Source organism: Cetorhinus maximus, chromosome 6, assembly GCF_964194155.1.
Source record: "Cetorhinus maximus chromosome 6, sCetMax3.hap1.1, whole genome shotgun sequence".
Classification (NCBI taxonomy): Eukaryota; Metazoa; Chordata; class Chondrichthyes; order Lamniformes; family Cetorhinidae; genus Cetorhinus; species Cetorhinus maximus.
This window is the reverse complement of record NC_135884.1, coordinates 89,385,176-89,411,680: the sequence shown is the minus strand read 5'-3', so window position 1 is coordinate 89,411,680 and position 26,505 is coordinate 89,385,176. Positions and strand designations below refer to the sequence as shown.

The following is a 26,505-nucleotide window of genomic DNA, read 5'->3' as shown; positions in this document are numbered from 1 at the left end:
TGCTAATCAATCAGCACCCTTTTCTCCTGTAGGATACAGCGTTTGAAATTTGGCATTCTTGCAATTGTCCTGATGAGTGCAAGGCCAGAAGCTTTGTCAACATATCTCTCCTTTCAGTAATCTTCTGATTTTGTTGCTGAGAGAAGCAGCAAACGGCAAATATTGACACAAGTGGCTGCAGTCTCGTTTGCTACCACTGGCAGTGCACCATCGCATCGCTCCAGCGCCTGAGTGGGGAATGGCGCAGTTGTCATTGGCCAGCTTATTATGCGCTGCCCCAGTGGCTGCAACTCCTGTCCGACCTTTAGGAGGCGCCGTTGCGGGAGGCGATGATTCCGGTAGTGAGCTGGGTGTTGCTGGGAAATGCAGTCCCCGGTGAGGTAGCGGCTGGCGGTGACACACAGGATTTGGAACTGCTTCTCCGGGGTAGAGATGAACTCCAAGAGGATTCAGAGTGATCCGGAAAGTGGGGGCGGAGGGAAGAGACGGCTAAAGCAGCAGGACCTTGCGGAACTCAACCCGTTGCTGCTGGAAACGAAGGAGCAAGTGAGCGAGGCCTGGAGCCGGGGGCTCGAGTACTCACATGGTGAGGGGCGGCGTGGGGTATGGGGCTGGGAGAAGGTGCTAAAACTCTCAGACGGCTTAAGCAATCAGAAGACTCGAAAGACAATCAGAGGCGCCAGGGCCGGGGAAACAATTTCAATGTCAGTTTAGATCAGTGGGTGCGTTTTTGTTTGAATCAGAAGATCACGGAGCAATAATCGATCGACAATTCAATGCAATATTGAGGGAGTGCTGTCTTTCAGAAGGCATATTGGCCCGATTTTTGTGATAGTAGTGGCGACTAAATTATCAGCATAGCCAAAATAATCCTCTGAAATTAAAGACATTTTCTGAAGACCTAATTTATACAACTATACGCGGAAACCCAGGAGTTGCTGTTAGTGATTCTGTGCTTTCCCATAGGGTGCGCTGTTGAAGCTTCCTATTAGAAATCATTGAACTGACAGATTTTCATTTTTGAACGAGGAAAGATCTTTGAAAAAGTTACAACACCTTGTTGAATGAGATGTAATTGGGTTTTTATTGATTTTCTGGTTCATAATTACTGTTGAACAGCTTCATCCTCTGTGGAAACCTAATTTTATATTTGTGGGATGTCAAATTTCTTTTTTATGATTAAAAAGTCACATCTTAATTTTTAAAAATAGTTTATTATATTTCAGTTTCCACCTTGAACCCATGCATATGTTCCAATCATTTATTTTACTCTCAATAAAGCTTTAAATTAAAGCGAAAAGTTCACTGCATTTTACTTCCTAGTTAGCTGTTCATGAGAATACTTCAGTGTGATTGGCTGCTTATCCTTCTTGATGACACCACTAAGGTTGGATGTCTGAAGATCCCCTTGATTTGGCACCAGATTCAAATTGAGGTTGGCAAGGGGGGAATCCATACCATAGAAATTGGTAGATTTTTGTAGGCAGCTCCCTTTGATGTCAGTGGTGAGTGCTGTCGCTTCAACACTGATGATGAAATCTGGGCCATTAAACTGAAACTTCATTTGCTTGAGTAGATGGAAGTAAAATATGTAATTGCATTGTTTGAAGTAGAGCAGGGGACTTCTCCCAGTATTTTGGCCAACATTTATCCTTCAACCAACTCTACTAAAAACAAATTAACTGACCATTCGTCTTTGCAGTTTTTTTTTGAGTGATTGTGGTGGTAAATGCTGTGCATGTCTACATAACAATAGTGACCATGCTGTGAATGTCTTTTGGATAAACAATCAAAGCTTTTGAATGCATAATAATCCAGGATATAATTGGTGAACATTTAGAAATGTGTAGGTTAATCGAGGGCAGCCAGCATAGATTTACTAAAGGAATATCATGGCCTAAATTTTACGCACATTCTGCATGCGCAATTGCAACGCAGACATGATTTCACGCTGGCTGGCCAATTAAGGGCCATGCCAGCATGAAATGTGCCCAGACACTGGCTCAGCGCTGCCGGCGGGGGCGCGAGCTGGATCCAATGGTGACCCAGACGGGGCATTTAAAAGAGCACAGGCAGCTCCCTGAAGGCTGCCAGGAGTTGGGGAGGACCCTCGGGGAACTGTTGATGAGAGAGTGCAAGATCGCATGTTTGACATGAGTGATGGCGTCAGCACCCGCTGGGCACGCCAGGTGGGAGGGCAGTGCCAGTGGGCACTCTGGCCCCCCCACCACCATTCTATGATGAATGAGTGCCTGCGCACTCTAGTGGAGGCAGTGAGTGACATACTCATGATGTGGGATGGCAAGAGGAAGCCACCCCACCGGATGAAGAGAACCTGGATGGAGGTGGTTGCTTAGCTGAGCAGGCATGATGTTGTGCGCTGCACATGGATCCAGTGCTGAAATGGTTCAATGATCTTCTGTGCTACGCAAGGGTGAGTACCAACTTGGCATGGGACTATGTATCAATATCTTGGAGAGTGGTTGTTCTTCGTGACGCTCAGGAGTGTGAGATGCAGAGTGCCAAATGGCATATTTCCCTGTGTGAGCCAAGGCTGGGAGATGTACCTGCTTGCCTTGTGTGTATAGAAGGATAAGGTGTGCTAAACCGATGGGCACCTCAACATGTGTCTGCTTGGGTTGGAGGTGTCGAGGCTGGGATGGTGTGGCAGGTGGAGGGTGCACTAATGAATGCACTTTTGCCTGCACAGGGGAAGAGAAGCCATAATGCGCTGGAGCGTGCACGCACGGGTGGTGAGACCCCCAAGATACTGATACTTTCCACTTCCACTTTCAAGATGGACGCCCTGGACATGTGAGCGTGGAGCAAGGTCCATAGGTCGCAGAGAGGCGGGGGTCTCGGATGAAGTTAACAGTCCAGAGGACAGGTGAGAGACTGGGGAAGTGTATAAGAGCTGTAGGATCGTGACATCTCTAATGTGAAGTTCTAATCAACAGTCCCTATTGCTCATTGAATCTCAGTGCCTCGGTGAGGCATCAGTCCATTCTGACAAGCAACTGTAATTCATGGACAGTCACTTTGTTACAATGTAATCAACTGATGTATTCTGTTCCTTCCTCAGAAGCACCATCCTCACTGAGGGAACTCTTCTGACAACTGAGGAGGAGCCGCGGACAGATGTGCCTGTGTCACATCATCCTGCCAATCCAAGCACCAGCGCAGATATGGCATGTCAGTGGGCAATAGCGCGTCGGATCAGTTCGTAGTGCACAGTGGTGAGGGCACATCACACTTGCTTGAGGAGCTGGTGAAGGCAGGGAATGCCCAGGGCACCGGCAGTCGGAGGACTGCTGGAGACCAGGAACATGCTGAGTCTGAGGCAGATGATGCCCCTGTAGTCATCCATCAGGCAGCAGATGCTGGATGTCTAGCAGGATGTGTGGGAAGATCTGGCAGAGACCCCTGATGGTCTGTGTGCCATGGTCTCTGTCACAGAGGAGTCCACGCAAAGCATGAGCACTGCATTGACCCGGAGCTCCAAGTGGACGGCCTCCTCCATTGAGAAAGCGGCGACTTTCATGAAGAGGCAGCTCCAGGAACAGAATCAGGGGCTCCTGGGGTCACGCTCGGATCTCAAGCCCACACACTGGTACTGACCTCAGCAGGACACTGCCTGTGTGAGAGATGAACGAGGCACCTAGTCACTCTGCTAGGTGCTCGTCCATCAATGGCGAGCAGGGAGGTTCAAACCAACCTCACGTTGGCAAGCCAGCTGCGTGTCACACCTGTGGGCTCCTCTCAGGGTGCTCCAGATGAAGGCAGCAGCTGCTCCTCCCCTCTGCCAGTGCCCATGGCATCTGATGAGACGATGACTGAGGAGCGCCCAGCAATGGCGCTGGACGCACCCTCCCAGGTAGTGCCTGCACAGGCTTTGCCAGCCAGAGGATGTCTGCCAAGATCATCAGGGCTGACAGGTCATCACAGTCAGCAGGCAGCCTCTATGCCGCTGCCAGTGGCACCAAGACGCAGCACTTGCAAGTGGAAGTTTACAACACTATAAACACAAGAGGGGTTGTCATGAGTGATATTACTTCAGTTGAAACCTGTTCTAAGTTCAAATTGTGTAAACAACATCACCTTTGGAAGATGTTATGATGTTTCATGGTCTGAATGTGCTTTATGTTTCTCATTGATGTGGGCTTGGGAGTGGCTTGTGATAGATGGTAGGGCTGCAAACGTTATTTCAGAGGTAGTTGACATAAGGTGCACAGGATGGCCTCATCACAAATGCTCAGTAAGGAGGTGTTACCCTTGCCCTCACCTTCTGGCCGTGCCTTGGATGCCTAGCTGAATGAATAGAGAATCAAGTCTTCCCTGATCAACCTGCCTCTCACAAGGTTCATCACTTCTGCAGCCACTTCCTCACCCTGCGCCTCCTCTGGCACCTCGTCAGACCCATCAGTTGAGTCGCCTTTGTGGCCTGGGGAGCTACCTCGCTGTTTTCAACCTCCAAAAGGTACCCCTTTGACAGAGCCAAAATGAGCAGATTGCAGCACACAACGGTAATAAGAAAAACTCACTCTGGAGGATGTTGCAGTGCTCCCTCAATCGGCCCAGGCAGTGGAACCTCATCTTGAGCAGGCCAATGGCCCTCTCAATTACTGTCTTTGTAGGGGCATGACTTCTTTTGTACCTCTCCTCCGCTTCTGTCCTTGGGTGTCAGAGCGGCGTCAGGAGCCACCTTTTCAGGGGATAGCCTTTGTCACCCAGGAACCAACCATCCAACTGAGCCGGTGCGATAAAGAGCCTTGGCACCTGGGAGTGCTGCAGGATGTAGGCATCATGGAATCTGTCTGGGTATCTGGCGGATCTGTGTCTTGTGGTCACAAACAATCTGGATGTTGATGGAGTGGAAACCCTTTCTGTTGATGAAGGCACCCAACTTACCTGCTGGCGCCTTTATGGTCATGAGTTTTTTTTTATTCATTCATGGGATGTGGGTGTCGCTGGCTAGGCCAGTATTTATGCCCATTCCTATTTGCCCTTGAGAAGGTGGCTGTACGTGGCCAACCTGACCATGGGTGAAATCGCATGAGAAAACATCTGCACGTGTCCCAACATCATTGCCCCATATTACAGTTGTGAGCTGCCTTCTTGAACCACTGCAGTCCCTGTGGTGTAGGTACCACAGAGAGGGAGTTCCAGGATTTTGACCCAGTGACTGTGAAGGAACATTGATGTAGTTCCAAGTCAGGATGGAGAGTGGTTTGGAGGGGTACTTCTAATTTATGGTAACCTGGATGCGGGGAACCCAGCAATTACAGCGAAGACTCTGGCTTGCTCAGCCTGGCTGGCTTCGTCAGTCCAGAAATGAATGAAGTTCATCACCCATCTGAACAGAGCGTCAGTGACCAACTTGACACAGCTGTGGGTAGCAGATTGGGAAACACCACAAAGATCTCGCGCTGACCCTTGAAAAGAATAGGAGGCAAAAAAGTTCAGGGTCACTGTCAGCTTAAGGGCCACTGGCATTGGGTGACCACCAACACAGTTTGAGGCGACCTCTGGGCCAATCATATGGGAAATGGAGATCACAGTCTCCCTAGAAAGGTGGAGTCTCCTTCAGCACTGGACCTCTAACATGTCCAGGTAGCTGGAGCATTGCTTGTAGACTCTGGCTGCAGGATAATGATGTCTTCTGCAGACCCTTCTGCCTTGCACTTCCTGCTGGCCTTGCACCCCGTGTGGCTACGCCTCTCTTTCTACAGGTCACTCTCTGGGATGCTGCCTGTGGACACTAGCCCCCCTCTCCCTTCTGACCCTTTCCTTCTTCAGAGGAGGTCCCTCCAGCAGAGTAGATAATCCCCGTTTGCTGGAATACAGATGTTACAGTGCCCTGAAGTGTGCACATGGCAGAAAGCCTTTAAGAAAGCTTGTAAGCCAAAGAGTCCTGCAGAAAACCCAGGAAATGCAAACAACTGTCAGAAAAGCACCTAGAACTCTCACCTAAGCTCCAGCCTACTCACATAGCCACAGCACTGGTTGACTTTCACTTAAAAACGGTTGACTATCTGGCCGTGTCGCCCATCGACTGTAATATGGCGCGATGATGTCGGGACATGTGCAGATGTGTTCTCGTGCGATTTCACACAAGGTCGGGTTGGCCACATGCCCAAACCTGCAATGTAAAATTCTGGACCGTGTTTTACAAACTTAACAGGATTTCACTTTGCAGAGATGATTGGCTAGATAAAGGAATGCAATGAGATATATGTATGGATTTTCAGAAGCCATCTGATAAGATGTTTTGCAAAAAGGCTTGTTAAAAAATATAAGGCGTTTGACAAAGGAAGTGTAGTGGTGCTTCAAAATCTAACGACGTGAATTCAAAGTTGGTTCCTGGACAGGAAACCTGGAGTTCGGGAAATGGATGTTGCACATTGATACCTGCTTTGGAGGTTAGTGGCGCCTTCACAGGTGAGACTTTTTCCAGTGGAAGCTTTAAACCTTAAGGCACGCAAACAGGGGATGCATTTATGGTGGATTTATGGTGCATTTGTGCATTGACTTTAGAGTTGCTGAGAAGGGGGCTCAACTTCACACTGTCACTAAGGTTACAGTAGGGTCAGGTGCTGATTTGACTTTGGAGTGAAATGATGTGATGTTCTCCAGTGGGAGCAACCTCATTGGGCTTGGGTTACACAATTGATGTAACTCTAGTTTGGTGTCAAACCTGTGTTCATAAAGCACACAGGAAGTCTGTTAGACCTCTTAAACATGTTTTAAACGCAAGCATATTTGATTTAAATGCAAATACATTGGGAATGCACTGACTTGCATAGTCGGTACACTCGAACACTACCGGCCAAAAGGAGAGCTCTGCACATATTGAACTCGTATCTGGCCAGGAGAATTCCAGTCCAAACCAGGTAGCATAAATGAAAGAGTACTTAATCTGTAACCAGTGTAACAGTGTACAGATAATTCTTTTGGAGTCTGACAATTCAACTTCCTTTTTATTTTTACAAAGATATGGAATGGTAAGAAAAATATTCCATGTCTGTGATTTATTGCAGCAGAAGTGCTCCTTGCCAAGGTATTAACAGTGCCTTTCCTCCTCCCTTTACAGAGAAGGGTCTGCTGGTGGGCATTCAGCCGTTTACACACTGTGTGATATCAAATTTTATCCAGAGTCAAACATTCCTGGAAGGGCTTCAGAATGAGCTTCTACAGCTGAACTTTCATGAAAAATCGAATGATCTGTATAAATTCAAGCAGGTGAGAAACAGATTTTGCAAAGGGAAGGTTTGGGTGGCGAGAGAGCAAAAATTCCTACTTCTTTGTTATCTGCGCAGAACAAGCAAACTACTTGTTCAGTCTATCCACTTACACTGTAACTGAGAACTGTGATTGTACTAGGACAGGCCATAGGTTGCAGGCATCTTTTAATGTCTGAGTATTTACTAATATATTTAATAGAGACTGGGAAGAAAAAAACACAGCTAACCTCCATATTGTGATGCCTGAAATATCAGTCCACAGCACTGGTGAGGTCTGGATGTAAATATTTTGTTTTTTTCCCTCTTGATAGTCTGATGACCTGCAGAAGAAGAAAGGATATCATATCTCAGCATTAAGGTGAGTTACTGTGAACCCATCTTCTCTGAGCTTGCTCAGGACATAATTTGAACTGAATAATTGGAATAAAATGTGTTGTGTTTTCAGGCATGTTTCCCTTGTTGCAGCATTAATTTTCAGTTGAGTGGTTTCCAGTATGCTTTGTGTATGTTCTGGGGAAAAGTGAGAAAGTGAAGTTAACACTTCTGAGAGCAAACTGCTGCTGCACATTTGGGTGAAATGTAATAGAAATAAGCCATTTGGAAGATTCACTGGCAGAAAATAAAATATTTTAAGTAAAGTTTTTAAGCAAGCCATCTTGCTGCGCTGAAGCATATTTATTGTTGCTTTCATTCAGTTTGTGGTTTTTGCAGGCTGACGTTTAATTCTATGCAAACTCTGGGAATCAGACGCAAATATTTTTTTCCTGCTTTTTTTAAGGAAAGGTTTTCTCCTTTTGTTTGCTCTCTTGCACTAGGTACTTTCTCTGTCTCAGACTGATTAATTCAATCCTTCATCATCATGCTGGTTTGTATAACCCTTGCCCTCCGTGCTGTTAGTTTTTAAAAATTCTTTTGTGGGATGTGGGTTTTGCGAGCAAGGCCAGCATTTATTGCCCACCCCTAATTTCCCCTGAACTGAATGGTTTGCTGGGCCATTTTGGAGGGCATTTAAGAGTCAACACATTGCTGTGGGTCTGGAGTCACATGTAGGTCAGACTGGTAATGATGACAGATTTCCTTCCCTCAAGGGCATTAGTGAACCAGAAACAAAAACAAAAATACCTGGAAAAACTCAGCAGGTTTGACAGCATCTGTGGAGAGGAATACAGTTAACGTTTCGACTCTTCGACATATGACTCTTCACCAGAAGATGTGTTTTTACAACAATTGATGATAATTGTCATGGTCACAAACTAGCTTTATATTCTACTTTTATTAATTGAATTTAAATTCCACCAGCTGCTGTGATGGGATTTGAACCAATGTCCCCAGACCATTAGCCTGGGTCTCTGGATTATTAGCTCAGTGACATTGCCGCTATACCACTGCCCACCCTACTGTATGATTGTGGCCCTTCATATATTTGACTGTGATCTCTGCAGAATGTTTGTTCACAGATCCTGAATCATATTTCCTTTATGAAACATTCGCTGATGGCCTTGCTGCCATATTGCATTGTGTTCCCTCCAACACTTTCAGTGAGTAAACTGTCCATAATACATGATAATACAAGAGAAAATCCTTTCTACTTATTCCATGAGCACTATCTGGTGTAGTTTGTATCACACTGCCATTGCCTGGCACATTATAAGAACATAAAAAAAAGCATTCATGAAAGACTTTTCCCTACCACCTTCTCTGATACATTGGGCAAAATTGTGGTGGTTCCGTGCAGGCGGGTTTGAAGGTGGGACCAGGAAGAAACTTGGGAATTAGGACACAAGGTCAGTGGGCCAATGTGTTTTGGTGGGTGAACATAGGCAGCACCTATCTGTCTGGTAGCGCTGCCAAGAAAACCTCTATTTTGAGGCAACCTCAGGCTCTCCTTTCTGCCTGAGAGCACCCACCTCTCCCAGTGGGCCTGTCGGCCTTCCAAAGCTGCTGGCCCTCTGATTGGGCCTGCAGCCTCAGGAACTCGCCCGCCATCCTTAATTAGACAGCGCAGACGATGAGGAGGAGGATTCCTGGTAGATTGCTCTGGACTATGCATTGCAGACCCATGAGGGGGTCAGGACCCAGAAATGGTCCCAACTCCTGAAAATAAACAATTAATATATGATTTTGTCCATCATTTTGAGAAACTTGACAGGAATGAGGGAAGCTGTCCAGTACATTCAATGATAGACCCTCTTCTCCATTTGTTCCCTCTTGATGCTTTCAGTGGCAATCTTTGTCCACTTCCTGGTCCCTTTCTGATACTTTCTGCAAGGAGGAGGTGTAGCACACAGAATCACACAGAATGACAGAATCACAGTGCAGAAGAGCCCCTTCGGCCCATCGAGTCTGCACCAACACGTGAGAAACACCTGACCTACCTACCTAATCCCATTTACCAGCACTTGGCCCATAGCCTTGAATGTTATGACGTGCCAAGTGCTCATCCAGGTTCTTTTTAAAGGATGTGAGGCAACCCGCCTCCACCACCCTCCCAGGTAGTGCCTTCCAGACTGTCACCACCCTCTGGGTAAAAAAGTTTTTCCTCACATCCCCCTAAACCTCCTGCCCCTCACCTTGAACTTATGCCCCCTTGTGACTGACCCTTCAACTAAGGGGAACAGCTGCTCCTTATTCACCCTGTCCTTGCCCCTCATAATCTTGTATACCTCGATCAGGTCGCCCCTTAGTCTTCTCTGCTCCAACGAAAACAACCCAAGTCCATCCAAACTCTCTTCCTAACTTAAATGTTTCATCCCAGGCAACATTCTGGTGAAACTCCTCTGCACCCCCTCCAGTGCAATCACATCCTTCCTATAATGTGGCGACCAGAACTGCACACAGTACTCCAGCTGTGGCCCAACCAAGGTTCTATACAATTCCAACATGACCTCTAAACTTTTGTAATCTATGCCTCGATTGATCAACGCAAGTGTCCCATATGCCTTTTTCACCACCCCACTAACATGCCCCTCTGCCTTCAGAGATCTATGGTCACACACGCCAAGGTCCCTTTGTTCCTCAGAACTACTTAATGCCATGCCGTTCATTGAATACTTCCTTGTCAAATTACTCCTTCCAAAGTGTATCACTTCACACTTTTCAGGGTTAAATTCCATCTGCCACTTATCTGCCCATTTGACCATCCCGTCTATATCTTCCTGTAGCCCAAGACACTCAACCTCACTGTTAACCACCCAGCCAATCTTTGTGTCACACGCGAACTTACTAATTCTAACCCCCCCACATAGTCATCTATGTCGTTTATATAAATGACAAATAATAGGGGACCGAGCACGGGTCCCTGTGGTACGCCACTGGACACTGGCTTCCAGTCACTAAAGCATCCTTCTGTCATCACCCTCTGCCTCCTACAACTAAGCCTATTTTGAATCCACCTTACCAAATTACCCTGTATCCCATGTGCATTTGCCTTCTTTATAAGTCTCACATGTGGGACCTTGTCAAAGGCTTTGCTGAAATCCATATAAACTACATCAACTGCACTACCCTCATCTACACAGCTGGTCACATCCTCAAAAAATTCACTCAAATTTGTTAGGCATGACCTCCCTCTGACAAAGCCATGCTGACTATCCCTGATCAAACCTTGCCTCTCCAAGTGGAGATAGATACTCTCCTTCAGAACTTTCTCCAATAGTTTCTCTACCACTGACGTGAGACTCACTGGCCTGTAGTTCCCTGGCTTATCTCTACAGCTCATCTTAAATAGCGGAACCACATTAGATATTCTCCAGTCCTCTGGCACCTCCCCCGTGGCCAGAGAGGAATTAAAAATTCGGGTCAGAGCCCCTGCAATCTCCTCCCTTGCCTCCCTCAGCAGTCTGGGACACAAATCATCTGGACCTGGACATTTGTCCACTTTTAAGCCTGCCAAAAACTCCAATACCTTGTCACTCCCTATATCAATTTGCTTAAGAACCTCGCAGTCTCTCTCCCCGAGTTTGATACCTTCATCCTCATTCTCTTGGGTGAAGACGGACGTGAAGTATTCATTCAACACTCTAGTGATGTCCTCTGGCTCCACCCATAGATTGTCCCCTTGGTCCCTTATGGGCCCTACTCTTTCCCTGGTTATCCTCTTCCCATTGATATACTTTTAGAATATCTTGGGATTTTCCCTACTTTTACCAGCCAGAGCTTTCTCATTTCCCCTCTTTGCTCTCCTAATTGCGTTCTTAAGCTCCACCCTGCACTGTCTGTACTCCACTAATGCCTCTGCTGATTGGCTTCCCTTGTACCTGCTAAAAGCCTTTCTTTTCCTTCTCATCGTAACCTGAATATCTCTGGTCATCCATGGTTCTCTGGGCTTGTTATTCCTTCCTATCACCCTAGAGGGAACATGTTGAGCCTGTACCCTCCCCATTTCCTGTTTGAACACCCCCCACTGTTCCTCTGTAGATTTCCCCACAAGTAACTGTTCCCAGTCTACCTTGGCCAGATCCTGCCTTATTTTACTAAAATTCACTCTCCCTCAATCCAAAACATTTTTTTGCAACTTATCAATTTCTTTGTCCATAACAAACTTAAACCGTATAATGTTGTGGTCGCTATCACTAAAATGTTCGCCCACCACCACCTCAGCCACCTGTCTGGCTTCATTCCCCAGAACTTGGTCCAGCAATGCACCGTCCCTTGTTGGACCCTCTACATATTGACCTAAAAAGTTCTCCTGTACACATTTCAAGAAATCCACTCCATCCAAGCCCTTAACACTATGTCTATCCCAATTAATGTTGAGAAAGTTGAAATCACCTAATATAATTATCCTATTGTTATTGTTTTTACATACCTCCACAAATTGTGCACATATTTGCTCCTGAATTTCCTACTGACTATCTGGGGGCCTATAATAAACACACAATGTGACACTAGCTGCTGGTTAACTTAAGAATGTCAGGAAAGCGAGATGGCACAGTACAGTCAGCTGTGGCAAGATAAGGGACTTGTAGATGGTGTAGAATAGTTCTCTGACCAGCAGAGTAACTGTGCACATTGTCAATCACTTTATGAATTGTTCATTTTTGAAACTTTAGTTCTGTACATTGGGTTCACAAAAGTGACTGCCTTTTTAAAGAGGATAGTTAGTTTGACCATTTCGCACAACTTTCACCCAGGGTTTGCTAGAATATATGTGCTGTAAAATTTTTACCCTTCACTTAAAGGGATGCCAGTCAGGAACTTGGTTAAACTTAACATTTGCTGCACAGTATCCCTCTTTGAAAAAGGCACTGTGTTATCCTTCATTGTGGTGTCAGTATTAGTGTAAACCGTTGTTCTCATTCAGTACTCGATGAAGTAAAATACTTAATTCTAGATGGTATCTGCAGATCTCCTGTAGAATTTTTCTCTTCCAGTCTGTTTAAATTTTGTGGAATTAATGATCTAATTTTGTTTTTTCAAGATTCAGTCAGTCAGCTGTTTTTCTCTCTCCAGGAAGGCTCTCTTTGAAGACTTTCGTACATGGTTGTCAGATATTGTTGATATAAAACTGGAAAGCACAGTGGATTTATCCTGTGCTAAATATGAATACACAGGTATACAACATTAAGTACATAATGTTTTACACATTGGATATATTGCATGCGTACATTTTACTGGGGGTACTGTATGTATTGTATTACATTGATGTTATTACGCATGTGATATCACATTGGCACTTGTATCACACTGGAGCAATTGCATATGTGACATTTCACAGGCACTGCAGTAGGCACAGGGGACATTATAGCATAAACAGTGTTAAACTGGAGATACTTCATCATCATGTCACAGTGGTAATGTCAGATACACTGGGAATATTGCACGTTTGGTGTACCAAAGCTGTGGTATACATGAGAGATAATAGACGATAGTCTTATGGTATGCCCTGAGAATATTGCAGACAATTAATTAATTTGACTCAGCTGTAAGGATGGTCTTTAATGTTATAATTTTTTTGCTAGTTTCAAATTTATTTTGGATGCTATGTTTAATGTACTAGATGTGTTCAGAGAAAAGCAGAGTGTACATCTGATGCAGTTTTTGTGTTCCTGATGGCCATAAAGAACCAAATTGCAGAAGATTGAGAAAACTTAAGAAAGGGGCCTTTTTATACAGCGCCTTATCATGTCCTTCACAAATGTCACAAAATACTATACACACAATGACTTATCTTGAAGTGTAGTGATTTTCCATGTATTTAAATGTGATAGCTGTTTTACATATGGCAGTGAGATGAACGACTGGCGAGTTTGTTTTTGTCGCTGATTGAGTCGGAATAGCTGACCAGGGCACTGTGTGCACGCCATGCTTTGTTGTTCATGAAACATAGAACAGGGCACCTGTTTGAAGTTTTGTCAGAGGAATACTCTTTTAACAATACAACACTATTCATAGGTACATTGGAATGTCAGCATGAATTATGTTAGAGTGTGACTTGTTCTTATCATGTAAATGAGAGGTGAAAGTGCTGCCAGGTAAGGTGAGCTGATGCTGATTTGGGTTAAGACTCTGTGCTTTTTTAGCGAAATCTTGTGAAGGCTGATCAGGGATGTCTCAGAGCAGCTGCAGGGCATTCTGAAGGGGGAGAGTGAAGAGCCAGTGATTGTGGTACACATTGGTACAAACGACATAGGTTAAAAAAAGGGATCAGGTGCTAAAAGCAGAATATAGGAAGTTAGGAAGTAATTTGAAAAGTAGGAACTCAAAGGTAGTGATCTCAGGATTACTACCAGTGCCACGTGCTAGTCAGAGAAGAAATAGCAAGATATATCAGGTGAATACGTGGCTGAAGAGTTGGTGTGAGGGGGAGGGTTTCAGATTCCTGGGACATTGGGACCGGTTCCGGGGGAGGTGGGAGCAGTAAAAACTGGACGGGATACATCTGGGCAGGATCAGGACTGATGTCCTTGGGGGAATATTTGCTAGAGTGGTTGGGGAGAGTTTAAACTAAAATGGCAGGGGGATGGGAATCTATGCAAGGAGTCAGAGGAGGGGGAATCAAGGACAAGAACAAAAGACAGAAAAGGGAATGAGAAAAGTGAGAGGCAGAGAAATTAAGGGCAAGAATCAAACAGGGCCTCAGTGAAAAATAGTGGGAACGGGACAAGTAATGTTAAAAAGACAAGCCTTAAAGCTTTGTGCCTTAACGCGAGGAGCATTTGCAATAAAGTGGATGAATTAACCGCGCAAATAGATGTAAACAGGTATGATATAGTCGGGATTAGGGGGACATGGCCGCAGGGTGACCAGGGATGGGAACTGAACATCCAGGGGTATTCAGTATTTAGGAAGGACAGACAAAAAGGAAAAGGCAGTGAAGTTGCATTGCTGGTTAAAGAGGAAATTAACACAATAGTGAGGAAAGATATTAGCTCCGACGATGTGGAATCTGTATGGGTAGAGCTGAGAAACATCAAGGGGCAAAAAATGTTAGTGGGGGTTGTCTATAGACCCCCAAACTGTTGTGGTGATGTTGGGAATAGCATTAAACAGGAAATTAGAGATGCATGCAATAAAGGAACATCTGTAATTATGGGTGACTTTAATCTGCATATAGATTGGGCAAATCAAATTTGTAACAAAACTGTAGAGGAGGAATTCCTGGAGTGTATACGGAATGGTTTTCTGGACCAATACGTTGAGGAACCAACTAGAAAGCAGGCCATCCTAGACTGGGTATTGTGTAATGAGAAAGGAACAATTGGCAATCTAGTTGTGCGAGGCCCCTTAGGGATGAGCGACCATAATATGATAGAATTTTTCATCAAGATGTAGAGTGACGTAGTTGATTCTGAGACTAGGGTCCTGAATCCTTAATAAAGGAAACTACGATGGTGTGAGACGCAGTTGGCTATGATGGATGGTGAAACGTTACTTAAAGGGATGACGGTGGATTGGCAATGGCAAACATTCAAAGAGTGCATGGGTGAATTGCAACAATTGTTTATTCCTGTCTGGCGCAAAAGTAAAACAAAATATGGCTTACAAGGGAAATTAGAGCATTAGATCCAAGGAAGAGGCAGACAAATTGGCCAGAAAAAACAACAGACCTGAGGATTGGGAGCAGCTTAGAATTCAGCAAAGGAGGACCATGGGATTGATTAAGAAGGGGAAAATAGAATACGAGAGTAAGCTTGCAGGGAACACAAAAACTGACTGTAAAAGCTTCTATAGGTATGTGAAGAGAAAAAGATTGGTGAAGACAAATGTAGGTCCCTTACAGTCAGAAACACGGGAATTTATAATGGGGAACAAAGAAATGGCTTACCAACTAAATACATACTTTGGTTCTGTCTTCACAAAAGAGGACACAAATAACATACCAGAAATGTTGGGGAACACAGGGTTTAGTGAGAGGGAGGAACTGAAAGAAATCAGTATTAGTAGGGAAATGGTTGTTGGGGAAATTGATGGGATTGAAGGCCGATAAATCCCCAGGGCCTGATAATCTACATCCCAGAGTACTTAAGGAAGTGGCCCGAGAAATAGTGGATGCATTGGTGGTCATCTTCCAAGATTCTATAGACTCTGGAACAGTTCCTATAGATTGGAGAGTAGCTAATGTAACCCCACTATTTAAAAAGGGAGCTAGAGAGAAAATAAGCAATTTTAGATGAGTCAGCCTGACGTTGGTAGGAGGGGGAAATTCTGGAGTCCATTATAAAAGGTTTAATAGCTGAGCACTTGGAAAACAGTGGCAGAATTGGACAGAGCCAGCATGGATTTACGAGAGGGAAATCATGCTTGACAAATCTACTGGAATTTTTCGAGGATGTAACTAGTAGAGTTGATGAGGGGGAGCCAGTGGATGTGGTTTATTTGGACTTTCAGAAGGCTTTCAACAAAGTCCCACATAAGAGATTAGTGTGTAAAATTAAAGTGCATGGGATTGGGGGTAGCGTAGTGAGATGGATAGAAAACTGGTAGGCAGACAGGAAACAGAGTAGGAATAAACGGGTCTTTTTCCGAATGGCAGGCAGTGACTAGTGGGGTACTGCAGGGATCGGTGCTGGGACCCCAGCTATTCACAATATATATTAATGATTTAGATGAGGGAACTAAATGTAATATCTCCAAATTTGCAGATGACACAAAGCTGGGTAGGAGTGTGAGCTATGAGGAGGATGCAGAGATGCTTCAGTGTGATTTGGACAAGCTGAGTGAGTGGGCAATGCATGGCAGATGCAGTATAATGTGGATAAATGTGAGGTTATCCACTTTGGTAGCAAAAACAGGAAGGCAGATTATTATCTGAATGGTTATAAATTGAAAGAGGGTAATGTGCAATGAGACCTGGGTGTCCTCGTACACCAGTCGCTGAAGGTAAGCATGCAGGTGCAGCAGGCAGTAAAGAAGGCAAATGGTATGTTGGCCTTCACAGCCACAGGTTTCAAGTACAGGAGCAGGGATGTCTTGCTGCAATTATACAGGGCCTTGGTGAGATCACACCTGGAATATTGTGTGCAGTTTTGGTCTACTTATCTGAGGAAGGATGTACTTGCTATAGAGGGAGTGCGACGAAGGTTTACCAGACTGATTCCTAGGATGGCGGGACTGACATATGAGGAGAGATTGAGTCGGTTAGGATTATATTCGCTGGAGTTCAGAAGAATGAGGGGGGCCTCATATAAACCTATAAAATTCTAACAGGACTAGACAGGGTAGATGCAGGCAGGATGTTCCTGATGGTGGGGGAGTCCAGAACCAGGGGTCGCAGTCTGAGGATATGGGGTAGACCATTTAGGACTGAGATGAGGAGAAATTTCTTCATCCAGAGAGTGGTGAGCCTGTGGAATTTGCTACCACAGAAAGTAGTTGAGGCCAAAATATTGTATGTTTTCAAGAAGGAGTTAGATATAGCTCTTGGGGTGAAAGGGATCAAAGGATATGGGGAGAAAGCGGGAGCAGGCTATTGAGTCGGATGATCAGCCATGATCATAATGAATGGCAGAGCAGGCTTGAAGGGCCAAATGGCCTACTCCTGCTCCTATTTTCTTTGTAAGAAGCATTCTTCACCCTGCCAAATGTGTTCCACGGGTGCTGACAACTATCCATTGTTTTGCGCAAAGCTCCTTCACATGAGACAGGTGTCTAGTATTAACAGGGTATTTGACCATAGAGCCATCACAGCTGAATGCAGACTGCTATCGCATGTGCACTCTGCGGCATGCGCCATTGAATTGGATGAGGACAATTTGTTGTAGTCTTCCTACAGCAATGATTGCTAGGATCAGCGAAGTCAATGCAGATCAGTGATGGAGTCTAGTACCTGCCTGACCTGTGTTGCTTGGTGTACAGGATGTTGGATGTTACTCACTAAGCCATCAGCAGAGCCCCAGAGGAACACATTTTTACAAAAATCCATAAGCACATCAGTCAAAATTGTTAAACTGAAAATGAAATGCTCAAGCTGTGCTGAAATTTAAGTCTGATGCTGTTGCAGATGTGTTGCTCTGTCACGATGATGAGTTAGAAGGGCGGAGAATAGCATTCATCCTGTATCTTGTTCCTGAGTGGAGAACAAGTGACGGTGGCACTTTGGACCTTTATGGTGCAGATGGTGAGTAGGATTAACTAAAGATAATTGCATGTTCCAGCTTTAGCCCTGACTAATTAGTGCTTCCACCCGGGATGTGTTAATCTGACACTCAGCATAGTTGTGGACATTAGTTTTGTGTCAAACTTGAAGTCACAATTAAGGACAATTGACATGAACATCCTGGTACAATGCTGGATACTGGGCATAACCATTGTGTTAACACAGTGCCTCCATGTACATGCTAGCACTGCGCCTTAATGCTATTGGTAGGATTTTGGTGTTTATGGACAGTGAGGCTACAGCAGGATAAATGGATCTTGCAGGCTTCAGTTTCTAATGGTGGAACTCAGAATTAAAATTACTATTGTGACAGGCCAAATTAAAATGAGGAAACATAGGCTGGTCATTATAAGTGTCGCGGAAATAGGAGTGAACACTCAGACCCAGGAGGTTTGTCTCGGAAGCCTTTATTAATCGTGATATCACGGAGAGTGTCAGCTAGCTACCTTGTATGCTACTGGGCTCTCCATGATATCACGATTAATAAAGGCTTCCGAGACAAACCTCTTGGGTCTGAGTGTTCACTCGCGGAAAACGGAGTGAACACTCAGACCCAGGATGTTTGTCTCGGAAGCCTTTATTAAATCGTGATATCACGGAGAGCCCAGCAGCATACAATGGAGCTAGCTGACACTCTGAGGAAGCATCAGAGCACACACATATTTATAGTAGAGGTTGTACATATCAAAGAGCTTGAAGGTGCTAAGACTGTCTAACTTTCAATGATCAATTACATTGAGAATCATTGTCACACAATTAGTCTATTCTAAGTTTATGACTATACAGGATATTGGGGGAAGCTCACGTAGTAATAAAAAGTGAGACAGAGAATAGGTAACCATGCTTGACCTTATCTTTAGTGCTAGGGGGTGTACACTCTAGAGAACAGATGACCATTGCTTGATCCTGTCTCCTTGTGTTGGGGGCAGACATCCCAGCCCCGTCTCAAGGACTCCAGGAAGCCTGCCCATGACACTCCCCTTTCTCCCCTCCTGCTCAATTAGCTGGCAGCTGCAGGTGTGCCTGCTAGAACAAAAGAGGGAACTGTGCTATAGTATTCCACTATGGTGCTAACGAGAGAGGGAACTGTGCTGTAGTATTCCACTATGGTGCTAACTGTTTAACCCTTAGTTGACCTGTAGATGTATTTTATTCTTCCACAATAAGTAAGGGAATCTCATGTGGAAAATTAGAATGCTGCTGTCTATTACGCATGGAATTGTGTCAGAAAGCCTCCCTTTTTTTTCTTCTCCTATTAACCCAGCTGGGGTTTCAAAGATTAAGGTCTGCTCTTTTGAATGTCGGATGGGTGAAAAACTTGATGAGAACTCTGACAATGACTTGAAATCCAACTTGAATCTCAGTTCTGCATTGTGGCTGAAAATTTCCACTGCCTGATGCAGAACTAGATGATGCAGTGGGTTAGATTTCTTTTCTTTCACTTGCAATCTCTAGTTCAAGTTAGGGCAGATTTGGAAGTGGGGGATGGATGGAGGCTTTAACTTGATGATTCTAATGTAAAATGGGTGCAAAATTATATTGCCTTTTATAACTAGCAATTAAATAAATTTACCCTACATGCATGACCCTGGAATTTTAGATTTATGATTATGTAACTAAATTAATTGTCTTTTACAGAACATTATCAGCCTCAGCAGATCGCCAAGTCACTAACTCCGTCATGGAACACATTAGTTTTCTTTGAGGTTTCCCCTGTGTCTCACCATCAGGTACTGATGTGACAAAATTCAGGATAAGCTGAGTGATAACAATTTGTGGCACGTGAACGATGAAGTTATGCAGAATAAAATAGAGACTATTTAGCTCTTGTTTCCGTTTATTAGGTCAGGATGTTTTCTGCCAAGTGATCTGGCATTGCTAAGTTTTTTGTATGTCCATAACATTATGACTGTGGGTTTTCCAATGTGAATCCCTCTTTACTTATGTGAAAAGAGCATGAATTAAGAATGAGAGGCAGGTTTAGCTGCACCTGAAGCAGTCTGTATTGATCCGCATTTATGGACAGAGACACATCCTTTGCCTGGCAATAATTGTGTAGAACTGACGATGCAGGCTCTGGGTCCAGATGCAGAGCTGTGCCATCTGTTGCAAAGATGCTGAAGCTGAAGTCTCGCGTTTAGTGTGTGGAACTGCTAGTGGTTAACTGTGCACTCAAATGTGTTGCCTCTTTCAAGACATGTTGCAATTCTTACTTGGGGAAGGGGACCTTGGAGTGGAAAGCAGGGTTGCCCTTCTCACTTTCAGCTCCTTTTGCACCACCTCCACTTCACCAGCCATTAAACAGGGGTTGGAGGTTACACCATTCCATTACTTGGCCCATTGGAACGCATCCTTTCTGTAAATGGAACTGAAAAATTAGGTGGGATCAACACCTTATGCACTGGTTTGGTTTCTGTGCCTTGTAGCAGGGTATATTAGGAATTGCTATTGTTTTTTTCATTACAAGGGAGAGTTTGCTATTTATAAAAGCATTCATTGTTGAAATATGATTTAATAAAGCAGTAAATAGCTTGTTCTCAGTGCAGTGCATAACATGTCTGACTGAATCCAATGCTTAATGCTGCTCTGCATACTTTACCTATCCAGGTTTCTGAAGTTCTGTCAGAGGGAAAGTGCCGCCTTTCTGTCAGCGGTTGGTTCCATGGGCCATCATTGGAGAGGCCACCTCGTTACATCGAACCTCTTTCTCCCCGACACCCACATATTGCAAGTGATGTAAGTTTGGATTCTACATCTTGTCCACAATCAGCGCACTAAAGTTTCACCCTGATTAAAATAGCATGCTTTTGGGGATGGGAACTGAGTGCTGTTGTGGAATCTCGTATTACTATTTCACCTCCGAGACTTGGATTTCAATCCAGTACAAGACAGATGGGATGAGAAAGGTCTCCTCTTCATTTCAGCTGTTTAATATATGAAATGATCTTGGGCATAAACCACTGTATCAACGTACCCATCATTTGGCAATTGTCATTCGTTAGAAAGGCCTCAAAAGCGGCTGACATTGGAAATGGAAAATATCATAACTGATGTGGCAGGGGTTCATCTTCTGGGGCAGAGGTTTGTTGTTGGCCAGAGTATGAGAAGTTTTGCTCTGTGTCTAACCTGTGTTATACCTTATCTGTGAGTGCTTGATAGCAACAATGGTTATCCAAACTGCTCAAATCAATGTAAAATTCATCAAAAATATTTCTAAAAAATAAGGAACAAGAATAAAAACAGAATTACCTGGAAAAACTCAGCAGGTCTGGCAGCATCGGTGGAGAAGAAATCAGTTAACGTTTCGAGTCCTCACGACCCTTCGGCAGAACTGAGTATAGTCAGGAGAGAGGTGAAATATAAGCTGGTCTAAATATATATTTCACCTCTCTCCTAACTATACTCAGTTCTGCCGAAGGGTCGTGAGGACTCGAAACGTTAACTGATTTCTTCTCCACCGATGCTGCCAGACCTGCTGAGTTTTTCCAGGTAATTCTGTTTTTGTTTTGGATTTCCAGCATCCGCAGTAGCTTTTAGCTTTTTGTTTTTAGGAACAAGAATAGGTCATTTATCCTCTCGAGCCTGGTCTGCCATTTCAATAATTCATAACAATAACAACAACAACTTGTATTTATATAGTATCTTTAATGTAATAAAATGTCCCCAGGTGCCCCTCATGGCCCTATATCACTTGGTACCCTTATCTAACAAAAACATATCCCTGTCTTTAAAATTCCAATTAACCCATCATCCACATCCTTTTGGTGGGGAGTTCCAGAATTCCACTATCCTTTGTGTGAAAAACTGCTCCCTGTTTTCCCTTCTAAATAGACTAGCTCGAATTTTAAGGTCATGCCCCCAGCACACCCTCCACCCCCAACCCGATTCTTGATTTCCCTCACCAGAGGCGATACTTGCTCTGTATCAAACCTATTCAGCCCACTTAACATTTCAAGCATCTCAATTGGATCACCCTTCAATCTTGTATACACCAGGGAATATAAGACATATTTATGCAACCTGTCCTCATAATTTAACCCTATAAACCAAACAATCTTCTGGTGAATTGCAATGCAAGTTCCAATTTTTGAGCTTGTGATACAGCCTGATCCTGAGCTAGTAGGAATGTTTCAGATATGATTGAAGGGTGCTTGTTGATTTTTGCATTAAGTTTAGAATTTGAAGATTCACTGAGGATCTCCACCACATAAAGCTCTATTAAATACTATGTTTTACTATTTAATGTAACTCTTTTTGCTAACAAAGGAAATGGAATCCCTGTACCACAGATTATTCCATGACTAAATGGTCTCCAACAACTGCATCCTAACCATTAGCCTACTCATAGGTCTCTGCCTATACCATTCCGTGAGCTGCAACCAGCAACTGAGTGCAACATGGTGTAGTATCCAACTTCCAATACAAAAAGCCATTGCATCATTGGCTGCAATTCCCCCATGGCGAATTTCATGGGGGGGACATTTAATTGGGCAGCAAGGTGATGGGTGGGTGGGGACCCCTGGGTGGGTGGGAACCCCCTTTCTTCCTGTATCCACCTAGATTAAGTCTGTGGAGGGAAGGCTTGTGGCTGGTGTTCCTGCCCCTGCCACTTAAGGGCCTCTTCCCACCATTGCTGGATTGGATGTTTGTTCTGCCATTACATCACACCCTACTCCTGGGGTGATGCAAAGCATTATCCTGGGTTTCTGTAATACTTGTCCAATGACAATACCACTATGCCACCGCCCACTGCCAGTGGAATATTCTCCAACTGCCTGGATGAGTGCAGCTTCAACAACACTCAAGAAGCTTGACACCATCCAGGACAAAGCAGCCCATCTGATTGGCACCCCATCCACCAGCTCCAACATCCACTTCCTCCACCACCGATGCATGGTGGCAGCAGTGAATACCATCTAAAAGATGCAATGCAGAAGCTCACCAAGACTCCTTGGGCAGCACCTTCCAAACTCACGACCTCTACCATCTAGAAGGACAAGGGCAGCAGATACATGGGAACACCACAACCTGGAAATTACCCCCCAAGCCACTCACCATCCTAACTTGGAATATATCACCGTTCCTTCACTGTTGCTGGGTCAAAATCCTGGAACTCCCTCCCTAACAGCACTGTGAGTGTACCTATACCACATGGACTGCAAGGGCTGAAGAAGCCAACTCACCACCACCTTCTCAAGGGCAATTAGGGATGGGCAATAAATGCTGGCCTAGCCAGCAAGGCCTACATCCCATAAATTAATTTTTAAAAAAAGAACGTGGTGCTAAAGCTGGGTTCTCACCGGCTGTCCAGCCGGTGGGTGGGACCCCGGTCGTTTCCATTAAATCTAGTCCATTATTCCAATAACAGGATACAGTCTAATTATCAGATAATTAAAAAAACTTTTCGCACCACATTGTCATTTTGCTTTGTTATTTAGTTGTTTTTAAGTGAGAACATTTCTGAAGTTAGCAGGAGTAGGCTGTCATGTAGTGGCAGAAAGAACATCCAATAGCAAGATCTTCCATTCATATAGCACCTTTAACGTAATAAAATGCTGCAAGGTGCTTCACAGGAACATTACAAAACAAAATTCAACCCTAAGCCGTATAATGAGATATTAAGACAAGTGATCAAGACCTCAGTCAAAGAGGGAGATTTTAAGAAACATCTTAATTGAAGAGGAACAGATAAGAGGGACAGAGAATTCCAAATCTTAGGATTAAATACCTAATTGGAGCACAGAACCAGTGCTATGCTGGAACAGAGCAGGAAGCTGATGATCTTAGTATTGCAGTGATACCAATTAGATGAAATATATTTGCTTCCTTTTGTTATGTTTCAGGAAGAAATTCTTTATGACTGGATCAATCCAATTTACCTGGATGTGTCAACTCAAGTTCATGTCCAGGATGAGTTTGAGGAGAAATCAGAGATACTTCTAAGGAACTTTTTCAAGGTGAAAACTCAGTTGAGATTAATTTGGTTGAAAGGCAAGAGCCCTTTAAAAAATGCTTGTGGAACATGAATAGGAAAATGGTGTGGTTCAGTGGGAACTGCCATGGGAAGGCCCATGGAGTTAATCCATTTCTTTGTACAAGTGTCAGCATGAGGTGTCCGCTTCTATTCACTGCTGATTTTTTTGTGATATGTTTCATATACAGATGTACTGCATGATAGTGAATTCAGCCCTAGTGAGGAAAGAGAGGGCTTTTTTTGTTTAGGCTAAAAGCTGCCACTGGAGTCATACATTTAAAAAAAAAAGAAACATAGGCACTGAAAGCTAGCTTGACATTTGGAAACCATGTATCAAGGCAGACAGATTGTTATAGACATGATACTTAAGGGAGAAGAGTCCTGTTCCAGGGTTATATGGTAGAATTCAGATTCTGTTTAGATTAAGCTTAAAGACCCACCAACATAGAATAGCATTCATTTCTTCTGATCATGCTAAACTCCTTAATAAAGAAGGATACCCGCTCCATCTCATGGCAATTCAAAAAGTGGAAATATTCACAATACTCAAAAAAATTTTTGCACAGCTTAAACTAGTGCTCAGATGTATTTAAAGTGTCAGTCTTGGCTCACTCTTGGTACTCTCACCTGAGTCAGAAAGTTTCAAGACGTGCGCACATAATCTAGGCTCATAGTCCAGTGCAGTATTAATGGAGCTTTGCAGTGTGCAGAGATGCCATCTTACAGATGAGACATTAAATCAAGGGCCCATCTTCCTGGTCAATTGAATGCAAGAAGAACAGAGGAATTCTCTTGATACCCTGGCTAAAATTTATCCATTAACCAGCATTACAAGGCGGATTATCTTGTCATTACCTCATTGGTGTTTCTGGGAACTTGCTGTGTGCAAATTGGCTGCCAAGTTTCGCTTCATAACAACGAGTACAATTCAAAAGTACTTCATTGGTTGTAAAGCACTTTGGGACTTTTTGAGATGATGAAAGGCGCTGTATACGAAAGTTCTCCTAAATAACCTGATTCCCAGAGGTGGAAGAACAGGCAAAGTCATAACCAGCACATTGAGCAGTTTGCTACACTTCTAACAAAGATGACACTTTAAAGAAGGTTTCAGTTCTTTGAGCTTGTAATTAATTTAACACTGTTATAGACACCTTGTCAGTATAGTGCCATCAATAACTCCTGTAAGTGGCCTGATCATCTTAATTTTCAGGAGTTTAGCATGATCATTGGTTAACTGTTAGTCCTGGGCTATGCAGTAGAGGCTAGTTTTAGGTTGTAACTTGTTTTCTGCTTGTGAAAACTCCTGAAACAATTGCCTGAGAAATTTGTGTTGGTATCCTTCCATTTACGAGTGATGGACACAGAGCAAACAATCCATTTAAGTCGAGTGTCTTCATTTGGCACACCTTTGCTCATGACTATGAAGCCCAATCCTTGAGAGGCAAGGGTTCTGCCACAAGCGCTGTGCATCAAGCTGCCAAGTGACATTGTGGGGTGTTGTTTTTAGTGTTGGCGCTTGTTGCCAAGCTGCTGTAGCTAGTGGTCATTGTGATGGTACATGCTAGCCCACAGTAGGTTGCCAATCCTATCTTTCACCAGCTATTGACTCCTAGATGCAATAGCCGATGTTTAGGGTCTTCATGTCATGCTTGATGCAGAGACTTGGATGGCCCATAAGTTGTCTGACTTTGGCCACCTCATTGTACAGAAGGTCCTTGGATTTGCAACCGTCTTTCATCCTGCGGACGTGTCCGATCCATCGAAGCTACCTCTGTTCGAATAGTGTCAACACACTCAGAGCTCTGCCTCTGAGAGGACTCTTGCATTCATGATTTTGCCGCTGACAGTAAAGATGGAAATTATTGATCTTATTTTCCTGGTAACTGTAAGTCACTTGTGCTTCACAGGTGTTGAGAACATAGGCTTTATAAGCCTTTGGCTTGGTCTGAAGGGTCAGCTTGGTGTTATCCCATGCATGTTTTGTGAGTTGGCCAAAGGTGATAGCTGCTTTCCCTATGAGTGTATTGCACTCTGCACCAAGGAACAGATTGCCTGTCACTGTGGACCCAAGTTAGCAGAATTTGCTAACCACTTCCAGTGGGGTTTTATTTTGTGTGATCAGGGGTGGAGATGCAATATCTTGTCCCAGGACCACGGCTTTCTTCACGCTTATAGTCAGGGAGAACAAGTTACAGGTGTGGGAGAGGCAGTCCATGAGTCTTGGTAGATGAGTTTCTGTGTGGGCGACTAGTGCAGCATCATCAGTGTAGAGGAGTTTCCTGATCAGGCACAATGTATTTTTGTCTTTGCTTTCAGTCTTGATAGATTGTAGATTACCATCTGACCTAGTTGCAAGTGGACTCCTTTTGTAACTGGAGGGAAGACATGTAGAAGAAGATACCAAACAGAGTGGTGGCTAGGACACAGCCCTGTTTCATTCCATTCTTTACTCTGCCTAAAACCATGCCACACAGCATGAGAAACAGGTGCTGGTAAAAATCCAAACTGTATCATTGGCTTCGTACTAAAAGGTTAGAAAAATCTGGTTAGATCTTAGCAAGAAACATGGAAACCTAATAGTCTGTCTTGCATCTTGTGGTGCTTGATTTATGTTACATTAAATCTTTTAGTGAACGGGCTGCTATAGCTTCTTATATACCAGCTTACATCATGTTTGTACAGAACTTGTCGCT

General features: G+C 44.1%; 1 protein-coding gene across 2 annotated transcripts in view; it reads left to right on the top strand.

Annotated features, from left to right (window-relative positions):
• Positions 1-313: 313 nt before the first annotated feature.
• The window catches only part of ogfod1 (2-oxoglutarate and iron-dependent oxygenase domain containing 1), a 36,657-nt gene continuing 10,465 nt past the window's right edge, over positions 314-26,505 (top strand). The window contains exons 1-8 of one of the 2 annotated variants that reach the window (XM_078543996.1): positions 314-586; positions 7,091-7,239; positions 7,553-7,599; positions 12,693-12,793; positions 17,683-17,799; positions 19,477-19,568; positions 20,446-20,574; positions 23,682-23,795. In XM_078543996.1, coding sequence (XP_078400122.1) covers positions 433-586; positions 7,091-7,239; positions 7,553-7,599; positions 12,693-12,793; positions 17,683-17,799; positions 19,477-19,568; positions 20,446-20,574; positions 23,682-23,795 — 903 coding nt within the window. In that variant the 5' untranslated portion in view covers positions 314-432. The remainder of the gene's footprint in view (positions 587-7,090; positions 7,240-7,552; positions 7,600-12,692; positions 12,794-17,682; positions 17,800-19,476; positions 19,569-20,445; positions 20,575-23,681; positions 23,796-26,505) is intronic. The other variant, XM_078543997.1, reaches the window with a different exon arrangement.